Genomic DNA, 15,808 nt, shown 5'->3' with positions numbered 1-15,808 from the left:
CAGACGTACTGTGGGTCTTTACGCATTCTGGGGCGTGACGGGGGGCCAGCAGAGGTTGACAGTTGAGGTTGTATGCCAGGAAGCCACCACAAACTCATTTTGCATTCTTCTCCCCGTGTCTGTCTCTCACATGACTGCAGATCCTGCCAAGCCGAAACCCAAGGTAAGTCCTCGACTGCTTCTTCTCTTTGACTTAAGACACAAACATAATAAGTGAAGCGTAACATAGTGGATGAGATAATATGACACAGTTCTGATTGGCCAGACTCCTATCGAGACATATCAGCTGGCCCATGTGATCTTCTACCGCGTCTTTAAATGTAAAGGTGGTACAACTATCGCTGTAGTGGGATTTATTAGATTTATTAGTGGGATCCTAAAAAGGTGTGGACAAAATTACACCACTTCACTAAAGTTGAGGTGGTGCATTGAAGCCGGATTGTGTGGGGAATAATTATTTGAAAAGTTTGAGCGTCAAACTGCGGTCCACATTTTTTGCACCAATTGATGATTGGTCTTATTTTTTGTAAACGGAGACACAAAATGCAGGTGGCAGTTCAAAATAAAAATAAAACATTATGGTCCTCCTGTCTTTTGTTTGAGGAAGTAACATCTTTGAATTGAAATAACTTTAATTTTCATGGGAAAAAAGTCATAATATATTAAGACAAAGCTGTGCATTATAATGTTGCTCTGATATATATAGATCAGAATCCTCTTCTGTCTGTCACAAAACCCCCGATGGGACTATGACAAAGTTTCTCACCATTGTGTATCTTATTGTCCACACAAATGATTACTTTCAAAACCCATGATCGGCTAAATGACCTTCCTACTTTAACACTTCTCACAACAGTTTCACTCGCAGACATTCTTCTTTCTTTAGTTTGTGTTAATCTAATAACCGAACCCTCTATGATTCCCTGGTGCGTTGTAGACAAAATAAGGATAATGATTTCACTTTCTTGATGTCTGTCTTTCACTTTCAAAATGGTTAGACCACACATCTAAAGAGTATAACACACAGATGATTATACAAAAAGTTTGACATATTCTTCAGGTCAGACTGTACCTGCAAAACGGCCTCTCTATATCCTCTTTGCCCCTCCATTAATCTCTCCTTGCCTTTTCTTTCTCACGTTTGCTCTTCACCCACAGGAAAACACCACACCACCAGACCCAGGTCAGTACGGCTTGACCGCTTCATCACTTTTGTTGAGCCTGCTAAGACCTAACGTGCCGCCTCTTAAGCTGTTTTCATTGTGGCTCTGCAACAGATCAGAAACGCAGACAGATTTTTAAAAAAGGAGATAGTTGTTTGGAGGCCACCATGAGACCTGGAGTAGACAGTGGTTTAAAGCTAAACTTCACATGTTGTCGCGTCGGAAGATGTTCCTCAACTCCCCAAACCTAAATAAAGAAAGTAAGTAGGATGAAGCCCTCCTGCTCACACACAGGGTTCCGAGGAAGAAATAAGCAACAACAGTCTCCTTTTGACAGACATATTTGAATGAGAATAACAAATTAACAATAGGATGCAGAAAGAATCTTTTCCCAATGCACAAAAAAAGCCCTTTTCTCGCCGCATGCCGTGATGCCTAAACCCGAAACCTCGTTGAAATGAATTGGAGTGGGTGGAATCATTATGAGGACAACGGCGGAGGAGAAGCTGGCAGAAAAGCACTTGCAGCGGTCTATATGCCGCGGCCTCCACCGCTGAGCTGTGCCTTTGTGTTGAATCAATTTCCATAAGGGGCTTTATGAGAAAGACAGCCACAGCCGTGCTTATTGTTCTCATTAAAAACATGAATGCTAGATATTTAATTCATCTGAGGTCAGCGTCAGCCAATGGCTCCCCCGGGCTGGTTTTGCAGGGGAGCCATGGCTGGCAGGGAGATGTGCCTGAGGGGGCCAGCCGTGTGAGTCTGGCTGTGTCTTTTAAGTTGGAAGGGAGGGGTGGGGGGGTTTGGTCTCGGCTGTGTTTGTCTCCTATGCCGAGGAAAGATTGGAGCTGCAGTGTACAGGTTAATTTCCCGCAAGAGTAAATCGCTGCTTTTTTAGTACGGTGCCATTCTGCTGATTGAGACATGTATGTGCATGTTGGGGATCAAGCGTGTTACATAAGACAATGACAGCAAGGGAATTTGTTTTGTACAACATGACTGGTGAAAAAAGTAAAAAATGATACTAAAAAAAACGGCCAGAATTGCCAAATACATAGATATTGTTTGACATGTCGACCAGTGCACTGGTTGCTCTATTTAGAGTAAGAGGTCCACGTAGTTAAACAGAAAGTTTAACTCCCCGTTTCTAGCCGAATACAGCTGCACAGCATATTTATTCCTAGATCTCATCAGGGGGGTCTGTGTCTTTATGTCACACATGGTTGCAGTTGTTTTTTACCTAAAAGTAATGAATCGTGCTTTACTCTTGGACCTGCTGTATTTAAGACTGGTAAACGCTTTGTGTGAGCCTAAATGTGTTTTCATTCCCTGTCTCTTTAGGTTTACCCAGGATGTTGGTGATCAGAGACTACAGTGGCATCCCCGTTCCACAGTGCGGGCCCCCACTTGGCATTCATGCGGGGGATGTCATTGAACTGATGTTTGCCGACGTGCACAGCTCCTGGTGGCAGGTGCGTGTCACTCAGCTCATGTTGGTTTTATCTCAACATCTGCGACTCCGTGAAAGAATAACGCACCGTCTCTTCAGTGTCGCGGGTTTGAAGCCGCGCTGCGCGTCTTCTCTCCTCTCTTACCGCTGGGTGTCCCACTATCTGCAGAAGCTTTTGAAAAAACGTATTAATGCGGTGACATCCACAATTTATCTCCCTTTGGCCATTATTGTTAATAAATTACAAATGATTTAGGGGTTGGCCTGTGTCCTGTCAAGTATAATGTGGTATTATTATGAGTTCAGTGTTAGCCATAAATATCAGTCAAAGCTCTGTATGAACTCTTCAGAAGCACAGTTGCATTAAAAATAGGGTATATGTCTGTTCTTTCACTCCTCAGATTGAATCACGGCCTTCAACAGATGATCTAACCAATTAGTGGCTTTAGTTGAGTAATTGAGTGTCACACTGAGACAATAAAACAGCGGATACTGGAGCCTCTGGAGGATGTTTTAATGGTTGGTGCACAACCTCATATACAGGCACATTTAGCAACCGTCTCATGAGGTCAGTTTATGGTTGACAAGGTTTTGACCTTATCCTTTTCTTTTTGAAAGGATGGTCGATTTATCCGGGATCTCATGGAAGCCTCCCTAACGTTTCCTACTCTGCTTTACGGTGGCATTAAAGCTTCATCCTCCAGTTGGTACTGCTCCAATCAAACTGCAGTCTTTGCCAACGGCACGGCTGGGAGTTGGCGGTTAGCCTGATTCCCTATGCTCCATGTTTCTCTCTGTTGTGGCAGAGACACAAGGTGCAGGGTGAGGACATGAGAGTAGACTTCTTGTAAGCCGATAGAACGGCAAACAGAATGCAATGCTGCAAACCTGATGTACGGTTTGTCACCATGGTAACTAGGCTAGGAGGAGATAATTAAAGGACTTAAACTTTATTATGCTCATAATAGAATGCCTATTTGTGTCCTGTGCATAATTATAATACAAAAAAGCTATCCATCAAAGTATATATATCTTTGCAATGATATGAATGAGACAGGTGCGAGGAATTATAAAATCATTCTAGTATTTGCAGTGTGTTGTAAATAAAAGAGAAGATGATAAGCAAGACTACAAACAAGACCTCATTTTCAACGTATGCAAAAACGAAAGCGACGCAAGTGCTCTGAACAAGTTTGTGTAGCTCTTAGGTTCACGCACAATGCGTTTTGGTGGGAAACACTGAATCTAAAGAAAACCCTGTTTGTTTATAATGAAACCTCCACAGGGTACCTTTAATCTTCAGCGTCGCCTGTGGTGCCAGAGGATGGAATTACAGAACATTGAGAATTCATATCCCCTGCTACCCAGGAGCCAATTATCCCCCAACCCCCTGGCAGAACAATACAATCAATCACTGTAATTTCATTTGATCCTTTGGCGGCTGCCTATTTATGCCTTCAGAGTAATAAGTTTAATCTTTATCATACGCTTATCAAAGGCATAACAAATAGAGAGGGGTTCTCAAAAAGCCTTTGATGAAATGTTATTACACAGAATGAATCATGGAGATGGGTAAAGATTCGCTTTACAATCTAGTTATTGCCGCGGCTTGCACGGTCCCAAAAAGCATTTCATACTCTAATAAAGAGGAGTGAGGAGGAAAGCACAAGCAGGGCAGGAAGCTGAATGAGGAGCTCCATATGCCCTGGACACTTACTGTCTTCTCAGATTGGGATTCAATGGACTTCAAATTGACCTCGAACTCAAAACTGGTAACTCAAATGATCTTATCTTATTGTAGACTGTATATATATATATATATGTCATATATATATATATATATATATATCGACCGAAGATCTATCCGTCTATCCGTTGGTGCAGGTTTGAAAGTTTGTTTGAAAATCGTGGTAGACGAGAAAAAAGGTCTCTCTGCGCTTTGTAGGAATGAATTCATTTCACTTAAAGCTTGTGTTGTGCTTGAGGCAGGTTAGCAAACATGCAATTGTTAGTCACCGTTTGGATATTCAAAGACCAGAATAAGATCCTTTATTTAGTGTTAAACGAGGCTCTTGTTTTGATGCGGTACAAATCTAACTGCCGGCAGAGTTTGAACCTTAATTAACTTGCGCTGTAAATTAGATGTAGTGCTGGTTGTGTGCTAATTGCTGAGGATTTATTAAAGCAAAGTATTGGAGGGGAAGAGAAAAGGAAGAAAGGAGGGAAAGAGATAGAAAGCAGTGTATTAGCTCCCAGACAATTATAATGCGATTAACAGCCTGTGTTGTTGTTGCAGGGAAAAATTCTGGCAACAAGCAAGATTGGCTTCTTCCCAAGTGACGCTGTGAGGCCGTGCCCGTGTGTAAGTGTGCATACTTTGTGTAATCAATAACACACATTTAGTGTGATTACGATGCATTTGGTGCAAAGTTGCTTGTATTGACGCCTTGCTTTTCAACGGCACTTTTTATGTCGGAGAGACCACAAAGGAAATCCACCCCTCGTATATCAACTACATAAAAGCAACAAATAACCACAATTCTTTTCCATGCCAGCTTCCCAAACCCGTCGATTACTCTTCACAGCTCTGGTAAGCGGGGAAAACAAACGGCTGTAGATTGCTCAACCACTAATCATTTTTACTCTTCATTGATTGTATTGACTGTTGTCATCCTCGTGTTCAGAATGGTTGATTGCAGTCTAAGGGCAGTAGTTGTTTATGGGTGGTTCAGGTTTGCAGGTCCTTTTGAGAGATACCAGGCTGAGGTGGAGCTGCTGGACCGGGACAACGGCACGTATCTGGTTCGACACAGGAGTAAAGAGTGCACTGAATACGCCATTAGTATAAAGTAAGTGACACGACGGCTTGTTTCCTTCTCTTCTCAATTTTAAACCACAATTTTCACTCGCTGCAGTTTACCAATGACGGCGGAATAAAGAAAACACGTACAGTCAGCAGCAGTGTGGGCTAGAAACACCTTACTCAGAGAGGCGAGAATCATTCAAGCAAAAAAAAAAAAATGCCCACATGCAAATAATAGCTCAGCACAACAATGGTGTTGTGTATGAAAACAAGCAGCTGATCAAATGTAAAAAAAAATGGATGGGCCGCAGCAGAAGGAGTTCATGCTGTTCTTCACAGAAATGTTGTTTCATGCTCTTGTTTGTTTAACTCAGGGCCCCTGAAAATGAACGGTTTGCAGTAATTATCTTACGACATTTATCAGAGGATTTAACTTTCAGAATGAAAAGTTAGCTCTAGATTGATAAATAGGATTTGGGTTTGATGAAGAAGGTGCAATGAGTCAGAAAGTATTGCTACTCATGAAGTTACTTTAGTACCTTTAGCTCACATGAGAGCTAAAATAGAATCAATTAAGTGCATTAGACTAATGTCTTTGTCACCGAACTCTCATGGTCATATGAAGCTGCAGCAGCATGATGTTTTTGCCATAACGTCAGCTAATGCATTTCCTGTTTGGGATCAACCTCAATTCAAAACAAGTAATCTATGATTTTGCTTTTAATTCTATTCTTGGTCAGTCACTTAGCAGTTTACTGTTTTTGCACACCGGGTTACTAAGATTTGACTCCAACTGTTGCTAAAGTTAGGCTTGCGTATTTTGTAAATGCCTGAGAAGGACGGTTTAAGCGTCTCATGTGTGTGTCTACATGTGAGAATCAAAGATTAAATTCTGCTTCAGTTACAGTGAGATGAATATCCCTTAACCTAAGAAAAGAAAAGTTTCTCCACTGCAAGTAGACTTTTTTGAGATGATTTGAGAATTCACCGGTTTGAATACATCTGTGTACCGGGTTTGTTTGAACCTGCATCATGCCAAACATTGTTGAGGTTCTTTTTAGTTTACCGCGACGGTCGGCTCTGTTGACGCGGCTCCGCTGAATGTAGCATGAGGAGGAGGTGGAATTAGATTAACTATTTTACCGTCTTGTCTTTTGTCCGTCTTATTCTGCCCAGACATGTGATCAAGGAGAGCCCGATAGCTTTGCATCGTACTTTTTGATCTTTGGCTGTCAGTCTGAGAAATGTATTTCAAAAAGAGGTTAGAGATGCGTTGGAGTTCAAGATAAGTCATCCATCCTTTTAGGTCTCGACACATGGCTGCTTTATCTGCAAGTGGAGTGCATCCGTAGCCGTCTTTTGAAATACAACACTGGCCGTTTAACCGGCGAATATCTTTCAGGCTGCATCAAAGATCGTCCCGTCGTAAAAAAAATAGAAAAGTCCCCCGACTCGAAATGACTGCTCCAAGAGATTGTCGTGATTGAGGCTGCCCTCCTAGTGTTTGGATGTTAGACTGTTTAGTCGGTGACACACCATTCCGGCCCATTTGGTTGACTCACACCGTCCCTCATTCAAAACTGGGATGAACAAGACGGCTTTCCCAACCCAACCCAATCCTAATTGGCCGTCTCACTGCTTAAGATCGTTATCAGAATGGCCGCTTCCGATAATGGAGCTTTACATGTGAGCTGCTACTAATCCTCTGGAAGTGTTCACACACTTTGTGCGTGCATTGAATGACTTTCGTGTGTGTCTGCGTGCGCAGCCTTGGGGGCCTATTGGAGGAAGGGAATACTCACCAAACCTCATCCGTCTCCATGTGTTCTGCTCCATATAACTCAACATAAATCAATAATGTATTGCTCGCCATGTATTAATAATGTTTACTGTATGTGAATTTGCAACACGATCATATGCTCCTCGTGCCTTATACATTGCACTGGGAGATTTACAGTGCCGATCAATTTTTCAGTGTAACTTGTACATCACCAGGTGGAAGTGTAATATTCAACATTGTGCTTTCGATTGGCATGACAGTAGAGCCCCATTGAAGCCGACTGTATGTGCACTGAACGGCGTGTGTGTGTGTTTTCAAGGTCGGTACGCAACTCTCGTATTGAGTTGACAACGAAAAGGTCATTCTTTAATTAAACCTATAGCATACACTCTCACATACTCTAAGGTTGATTTTACAGTTATTATACTTCGATATAGTTGAGCTCAGTAAGCAGCTCTTTTTGGTAAGGTGATGTTTTCCGTGAAAGGTACTAATTATATAATGGCGGTGACATTACACCGGTGTGGACTTTTGCATATTTTACAGTTTATACAGAAGGTTCTTCATTTGCTCGGCAGATATTATAGACTGTAGATTTAGTAGATGTTATGTAAGACGCTCCGTTTTATGGTAGAATGGATCTGGGAATGACATCAAAACAAGTCCGAAGTTAACATTGTCAGTACCACGCAGGTTAGCCATTGTAAGGAATACCAGTTGATGAGAACACATTATGTAGTATTTTGCACATACAAACACTATAGCCACATTTTAATAGGTCGATGGCAGAGACTGCTGGAAAGGTAATGAGACACGAATGAAACACGCGCAGAGCAGCATTTTCAGTCCAGGTTGGCGAGGTTGGGAATTCAGAAATTCCTACTTTGTAGTTCATTTACGGAAAGCACCAGCTAGCGGCCATCCACACATGATACTAATCAGCCCATTACTACTACTTTGAACAGTTTGTCTACACTACTGAAATGTTTAGCAAAGAAACCATTATTGGATTAAAACCATACATTTAGTTATTTTACAAAATACATTTCTTCTGCTGATTTGATTTTGTGTTTTCTTCTGGTGTGCATTAAACAGTATTATTTAAAAGCTGAGTGGTTTACCTTCCAAAACAATATATTAATTCACTTTATAAGCTCAGTAATCCTTGAATGTTTCCATTATTATAAGATTTAGAGTGTGTTGGATCTTATTTCCACAGCAGAGAAAACCGGAGATGTTCTTGTCGAACAAAGTTGCTTGGCGCAGCTCAGCGTGGCAACCGGCAGTCCTCTGAGACGGACCTTCGTGACGGTTCACCATAGAGACTGGATTGATGGGGAAGCATCCATAGTTGATTAGCAGCCTATGTCTTATTCATCCTCCACAGGTTCAACGATAAAGTCAAGCACATTAAGATTCTGACCAAGGACGGCTGCTTTTACATCGCTGAGAGTCAGCTGTTCAAGACTGTGCTGGTAAAGGTTTTAACTTTGCATGGATTGACTGTACTACTGTAGCATTAATGAGTACACTCATCCATTCATTAGGAGATTACCTCACTCACTGCATTATTCTTGTTACGGATATGTTCATTTTCCTTGTGCTTGTTTTACACAGGACTTGGTGGAATACTACAGGCGGCATTCATTGAAGGAGGGTTTCAGCAGTCTCGACACCAATCTGCAGGTCCCATTCAGGGAACTGTCCAATGGAAGCCTGCCCAAGGCCATTACCAGAGCTGGCAGTGAGTCTGCTTCACAAAACATCCACATTTGGCAGAGGCAAAGGGTTGCCACCACACAGCAAAATTCTTAGAGTTAATTTTCCGGAGTTAGGCAAACTGCAAAGTGCAGAGTTGAAATCACACTACAAAAAGTTGATTCAACTGTTACAGAAAGAGTGGTTGGTTGGTTGTAAAAGGAAAAGTACCATCTTTGATATCAGCCTGGTCGGACACAGAAGCAGATGGTCATTCACTCTGAGGAGGCACGTGAAGGAGAAAGGTCTTATGGAAGAAGCAGAATACAGGAAGAGGCGGGTTAGGAATTGGGTGTCTGAGAGAGAGAGAGACGGATCATAGAGGTGGAAAAGGCAAAAAGGTTGTAGTAAGGGAGGAAGGAAATGATGTAAGAACGGGAAACAGTGAGAGAAATGGGAGGTAGAGCGAGAGTAAAGAAAATTAAAGAGATATGGGGGTTATGAGTAAAAAGACAACGGCCACACTAAAAGGGTCATCTGAAGCTTTTTGTAATAGAGTTCATGTTTTTGTTTCAACTAACCAAGAGTTGGATGATACCACTCTGTCTTCCCAGTAAATACAGATAATGATATATACTAACCCTAACCCTAACCCTAGCTTAGTGTAAAGCGGGACTAAAACACACACATGTCATTTGGCCAATATTCTTTTTATGCTAAGCAAAGGAATTACCATCAGGGTGATATCAAGCAGTCCCAGCAAGAAAGCAGACCAACATCTTTCCACCACTGTTTCCCAGTTAATACCCAGTCTAAATGGAGCTAAAAGTCAGCGTGGGGGCACATAGGGGAGGGGTCGGAGAAACAGAAAGACCGAGGAAGGAGTGGGGGAGACAACGAGTCAAGGAAGTAGAAAGGAGCCATGGCTGCTCAGTCGGCTCGGCAGAGAGGTCCCTGTTAGGCCCCGACGCCCCAGGCAAAGCACCAGGAGCCTGCGACTCCAAACGTCGCGCTCCACATGCTGCTCAGCTCCGAGGCGGCTTCCCGATTTTCCTGACAGGACATGTCATTTCACTCGGGCTGGCGGGCGGAGGAGGCCCGCTGCTGACACACACCTAGGGGATACCCCCGGTCCAACGGAGGGACTGCGCCTGTTTTCCGCAAAAAACTGTGAAAAGTTTGCAGATATAATTTTGATGTAAAAGAGCGGAAAGCTGCTGGAGGTAAACTGTCATAACTTGAATTGGGGCGTGCACGTAAACAACCACAGCAGCCGCCGCCGCAGCAGCAGCAGCAGCAGCAAGCAAGCAGACGCACACAGGAACAAAGTCAAAGTTAGCCTTTTGTGTCTGTTCGGATGTGAGATTCTGCTCCATCCGTGTCCCTCTTTGCCTCCTTTGGCAGCGACGGTCTCACCAGCGCATCGGGCGTCAAAGCAGCTCTGCGAGAGGTGTGTGTTTGTGCATCGCTGCCATTCACCGCGCTTCCTTCTGTGCGAAAGCCTTGACAGATCCTCAATGCATTCTGGGATAGATTATTATTGCCTTAAGTCGTCCACCCCCATAGACAGACTTAGTGTGGGCACCGCGTTCTCTGTCTGGTAAACAGCCTACGTGGAAAGACAGATGTCATGCCAAAACCAAAAAACACAAACACACACACACACACACACAATGGTTTGAATCCCAAATCAGACACCTCAAAGCAAAGAAAACAGAATGCAAGGCTGAGCAAACGATCAGAAGATGCAGAACTATTGAAAACCCCTCAAAACTTTGGAGTGATTTGTCTGGAGGAAGCGAAGCCGGCATCTTTAATTTGTTCCGTCTATATTTGTGTTTGAATGTTAGGGATTGGATTTTAAGATATATGTTCTCTTAGGTTGATGAGTCGACGCTTTACAAAATATGGCAAAAAAAAGGATAAAAAAGCAAAAGTTTACTTTGATCATACTGAACTGTATCAAGTGTAGTATCAAATCATTTTGCACACATACTATATATATTTTTATTATATATATTATATTATATTTTATTTACATATTGTTTATGTTTTTGCTGTATACACTTCCTGCACGCTACAGGTGTTTGTATAGCTGTTTGCGTGCCCTCCGGTCAGACAAACAGTTGACACCTTTCTGGCTTGCATTCACTAATCCGTGTGGGGAAGAGGAAAAACTCAGCGAACCATATGGTTGTGATGACAGCAGGTGGTTTTCTGAGTGGAAGGGTCCGCTGGCTCGATGGGATTTCATATGGAAACAGAAGTCGTTGGCTGGCTTTGTCAGGGCGACGTGCTGTGCCTAAACATATACTTATCCCCCCGCCCCAACCCCCCACATGCTGCTGCTTTTGCTCGCTCAAAACGGTGTTATTGCTGCGGTGTGCAGTAAGATTGGGGGAAGATTACAGAGGCCGCACGACTCAGCCAAAGGTATGCAGACCGTTGGACACGTGATATGCTGCTACGTAATGCTGACAGCACCGACTTCTCCCAGGAGGCCGTCAGCAATATTTGAGACCTGGTTGCAGGGTTTTGTTCCCATTGAGCTACAAGAACATCAGCCAGTAACTAGTCGTTCAGACTGTATATTTTTTTTAAACAAACAGACCATAGTACATGAATAAATCGATATGGTTCTAAGTTAAGTATCGATGTTAACTACCGGTACATATTATCCACCTTCTATTGGTCAGTATCTGAAACCGCAGATGCTGTCTCAGCATTTTTGCCCCCCCCCCCCTCACTCTTCTCTGCTACAGTCTTTGCTTTTTGCTTGTTCTTTGACCAACTTTTCCTCTCTCTCTCTCTCTTTCTTTCTATTACCCTCTCTCATACTTTCTTTCTGTCAAACTTACTTTGCTTTTGTTCTCTCTTTGTTCTCTCTTGACTTCCACCAAGGCCTGAACCCCCCATCCAGCCCTCACTTGCTCCGTTTCTCTGTAGTTCCTCTTGGCGGCTGCAGCTTTGTTCCTCCCTCCTCCTCGCCTTTCTGGTCAGGTACAGGTACATCTTTTCTACTCACGTTGTCTCTCCCTTCCTGTGTGCCCACATTTACAGGTTTCCAAAGACAAACTTTCTTGTTTTTCCTTCCTCTGTTAAGTAATATAGTCTAATGATTCTGCTTTTGCGTCATATTGAGAGTTGCCAATGCGTGGAAAAACACGTCACCCTCTTTTAAAGTATTTTATTGTATTGTGAATTTCTGACAATTTGACAATGTCTCCCATGTGAAGATCGGCATTACCATCTTTGCTTGCATTTACATTGTCACATAATCACTAATTAAAAGTGGTCTTGAAACAAATATGTTACACAATAGAAATAGAGACCAGACCCAAATAAGTGCAACTATAAAGCTAACAATGCCTCTAAATGCTCCCACATTGGAATAGTGTGCGTTTCTTCCATTTTACGGCACATATCCAGCACAACAGTCAACCTCTGTCCATGTCTGCCTCTTTGTGCATAAGCATATATACATGCATGCGTGTGTGTGTGTGCTTAAGCATCTGTGTTGGCATGATGCGCCTGTTTGTGCATGGGGGGGTGTATTCCTCTCATCCACCATATATTCCCAGCTGTGTCACCTCTATTTTTCACAGGTAAGGTAAACAAAGTTACGCACACCTGCGTTCCCAATTGACGTGAGGCCCCGACCTGCACGTGCAGGAATAACCTTGTACAACCTGATAAGCGCTGCATTCAACGTTAACTTTAATTGGGCCAGACATGATGATGAAAAACCAATGCCTTCTCTTTTTTACTGTGCATGTTTCATATGTACATATTTCTCCCTTATGACTGTTTGCTTTTACACTCGGGCCTAAGAGTTGGAGTTTCTTTGCTTCCTTATCGTCCTTAAGAGATGAGACATAGTCAATTTACTGCGGATGGTACCTGTGAGAAATGTGCTTTATGTCATTGTATTATTAACCTCATACAGACTACAAACATGCAAAGCCCCATAATGACAATATACTATTGTAGAGAAACAGCATTACGTTGAGCCGAGTTTATCCTGTGAACTTTCCATCAGTCAAAAAATGTTTTTTTGTCAAAGTTGTGTTCAAATATAAAATCATGATCAGTTCAAAGTAAAGTTTCCAATTAGTCAGCAAGCATACCTTCCATTTGAAGTGTCCCAAAGATGACAAATCAAAGCGCATCTATGCAACATACCTTTGGGTTACTTTCATATTATATGTGGTCCAACGTGGACCAATGAGAGGAGAGAGCTGCACAATTATAGAGATCGTTCTAAATGTCTGGGAGCATCAGAATCTCTGTGAAATGTAGTGACGCAAGGTGCCTCTGTCCCAGTGTTTTCTCCCAGGGTGGTGGGCGTCGCAGTGGCACGTTATGACTTCTGCTCCAGAGACACTCGGGAGCTCTCCTTGCTGCAGGGAGACATTATCAAGATCTACACCAAGATGTCCAACGGGTGGTGGAAGGGAGAGATCGACGGCCGGGTGGGTCTGCTGTAGGATCCTATCATTGTGGCAAAAAGATTTATACATTTAATCTTTACTTTGGTGTTTTGTGCCATCTGGGGTCTTTAAATGTACTGTAGCAGCTATTGTAGAACTACATTTACAAATGTGTTGTGGCCTAATGTTTTGTTGTCAGTTCATTTAAATACAAGTTATTTATTTATACCCTCTCAGAACCAAAAGTAAGGTTTGGAAATGTTCCAAACATGTTTAAATAAATCTATTAATTTATATTCAGTGAAATTCTCATTATATACTGATGGAAATTTCAAATATCCTTGTGTTTACGTTCAAGAAGAACATGGCCTCTTATCTCAAGATTACTTCCTTTTTTTTAAGTGTTATGCAGGTTTAATTGTCTTAATTGCAGTAAATGACAGCGAAGTAACAAACATGTCAGTATTTAAACTGATTAAAGTTCAATCAGTCATTTTTGACCATGATGAAGTTTTATATGTTGGACATAATTGAGGACGGTAAGTGTTCTTGGCAGCGGCATGCAGAGTGGTTTTGATCTTCTCTGTATGTGTGTGCATAATGAACATCCTTACTGTAAGATCAACGAAGAGTAGAGTTGGGGGCTCATTCAAAATTGGGAGGAACAGTGAGGAAATAAAAATAAGTTCATAAAAAATATATATCCTGTTGAATATATATTTGACGCTGCCTGTTTTGTCTCCTCTAAGATGGGCTGGTTCCCTTCGACCTACGTGGAGGAAGAGGACTGATTTTGTGCAACGAGTGCCGTCAGCGTCCGTTTAGCGGCGAGTGCCCTGCTCCTCAGACACTCGGCGGGCCCTGCAAGTCAGATCTCTGTGATGAAAGTGTTAGACTAAAGAGGAAGCGGAGATGCGCTCAAAGACCTTCTCCTGCCCTCTGACAGACTCTCACACAGAGCAGATGTCCAATCACAGATTCCAGGAGCGTCGGGCCATATCTTGCCTCTCTGTGGCCCCCGTCTGCCCCCCCCCCTCCACACACACACTCCCTGCGGCCCCATGGGAAGCGCGTGTGCTGTAGCCAGATAACCCTTCACCCACTCTTTCAGCTCACCTTGTCTCATTATTGATGACTCCATTGGCTGGTGTGAGACTCGCCTTCGCTGTCATTGCGTTTCAATACCAGGGCGACTCAGTCGCACGACTGGAACACGGATCCTGCTGACAGCGCAGCGTCCAGGTACCTCGCCTAATTGAAGTGCAGCAGCCGAGGAGCTTGGACTGTTGTCGGAACATGGCCGCCGCACAGATTTTTGTACTCGTTTTTGTACTCAGCGTTCTGTCAAAAACAGTTGAAATCACTGGACTGACAATAAACGGTGGTATTTGTGACATGTGATATTTAAATGCAATCGCTAAAAAGATTCAACACTGTTTGAAAAGAAGGAAGGAACGGTTTGGTTATAGAGCGAGACATCTTGGGACAAAGTAGTTGTGGCTGAATGTTGTTTAAAGTGTAAATCCATCGCTGATAAAGATTTTATTCCTATTGTGTAAGAGTTCTTATCAATCATTGCTTATTTGAATCACTACCTTCTTTTAAAAGCATCTTAATTGTACGGAAGGGCGTCGAAAATGTAAAAACTTCAATTGTTCCCTCCTGCTCAAATGTAAAACGACAAACTCCACCACTGTTTGTTCCATATGAAGAGATTTCCTGGAGACTCTGCGGGTTACTGGCAGTCAATCCGAATTAGTATTTATTATATTATTATTATTATTATTATTATATACGTATTATCCTCATTGATTATACTTTCGTACATTCTTCGTGATATTCCGTGCAGAATGAAAACAATCACATAATAGAAGTCGGGACTCGGGATTCCCACAGAGCCGTCAGACAGACAGGTGAGTAAAACAAACATGGCGATGATGTAACTCCAGAGCAAAAACATCAATATTGTTTAGGAACGTTGCATTGTGTGTGTGTGCATGTGCGTGCATGCATTAGAAGTTGTGATTAAATTGCGACCCTCATTGTGCTGTTTGTTAAACTCTGTGTTGTCTCAGCCTGTCCTATGTGTGGCGTATTGACATTTCAGCAGAGGCCATTTTTTGTCCTCTTTGGTAATTAAGTCCAGTTTGGCTTTACACTGAAATAACTTGTCAGGTGGTTGTATTGCAAAGGGGGCAAAGAGCAGCAATGGGAAAGCAATTTGGTAAAAACACACGGGCTCTCTGGTGTGATCAGCACATGGTGACATTTTAGTGCACTTTTTTTATTAGTGAATTGGTCTTTGAAACAAACCATAGCCAACATTTTAGAAAATATCTTGTGAATGTTACTTAAGTAAAATATTCTAGTAGTTTACATTTTTGGCAAAACTAAGGCTGATGTCTGTAGCTAATGTATATATTTAATTTACAAATAACTTACAGCAAGAGTAGTTAAATAATTGCTTTGAAATAAATATTCAAA

At 42.4% G+C, this 15,808-nt stretch overlaps 1 protein-coding gene across 3 annotated transcripts in view; it reads left to right on the top strand.

The window, feature by feature from the left end:
* The window catches only part of LOC120816450 (guanine nucleotide exchange factor VAV3), a 31,635-nt gene extending 16,757 nt beyond the window's left edge, over positions 1–14,878 (top strand). For 2 of the 3 annotated variants that reach the window (XM_078098655.1, XM_078098654.1), the window contains exons 18-27: positions 141–163; positions 1,159–1,183; positions 2,505–2,635; positions 4,910–4,975; positions 5,169–5,203; positions 5,346–5,462; positions 8,584–8,671; positions 8,814–8,940; positions 13,218–13,366; positions 14,074–14,878. In XM_078098655.1, coding sequence (XP_077954781.1) covers positions 141–163; positions 1,159–1,183; positions 2,505–2,635; positions 4,910–4,975; positions 5,169–5,203; positions 5,346–5,462; positions 8,584–8,671; positions 8,814–8,940; positions 13,218–13,366; positions 14,074–14,115 — 803 coding nt within the window. In that variant the 3' untranslated portion in view covers positions 14,116–14,878. Of the gene's footprint in view, positions 1–140; positions 164–1,158; positions 1,184–2,504; positions 2,636–4,909; positions 4,976–5,168; positions 5,204–5,326; positions 5,463–8,583; positions 8,672–8,813; positions 8,941–13,217; positions 13,367–14,073 lie in introns of all 3 variants that reach the window. The other variant, XR_013467054.1, reaches the window with a different exon arrangement.
* The last annotated feature ends 930 nt before the right edge of the window (positions 14,879–15,808 follow it).

This window comes from Gasterosteus aculeatus, chromosome 3 (genome assembly GCF_964276395.1).
Source record: "Gasterosteus aculeatus chromosome 3, fGasAcu3.hap1.1, whole genome shotgun sequence".
Taxonomy (NCBI): domain Eukaryota; kingdom Metazoa; phylum Chordata; class Actinopteri; order Perciformes; family Gasterosteidae; genus Gasterosteus; species Gasterosteus aculeatus.
The sequence above is the reverse complement of the archived record's forward strand: the minus strand, read 5'-3'. Positions and strand labels throughout refer to the sequence as shown.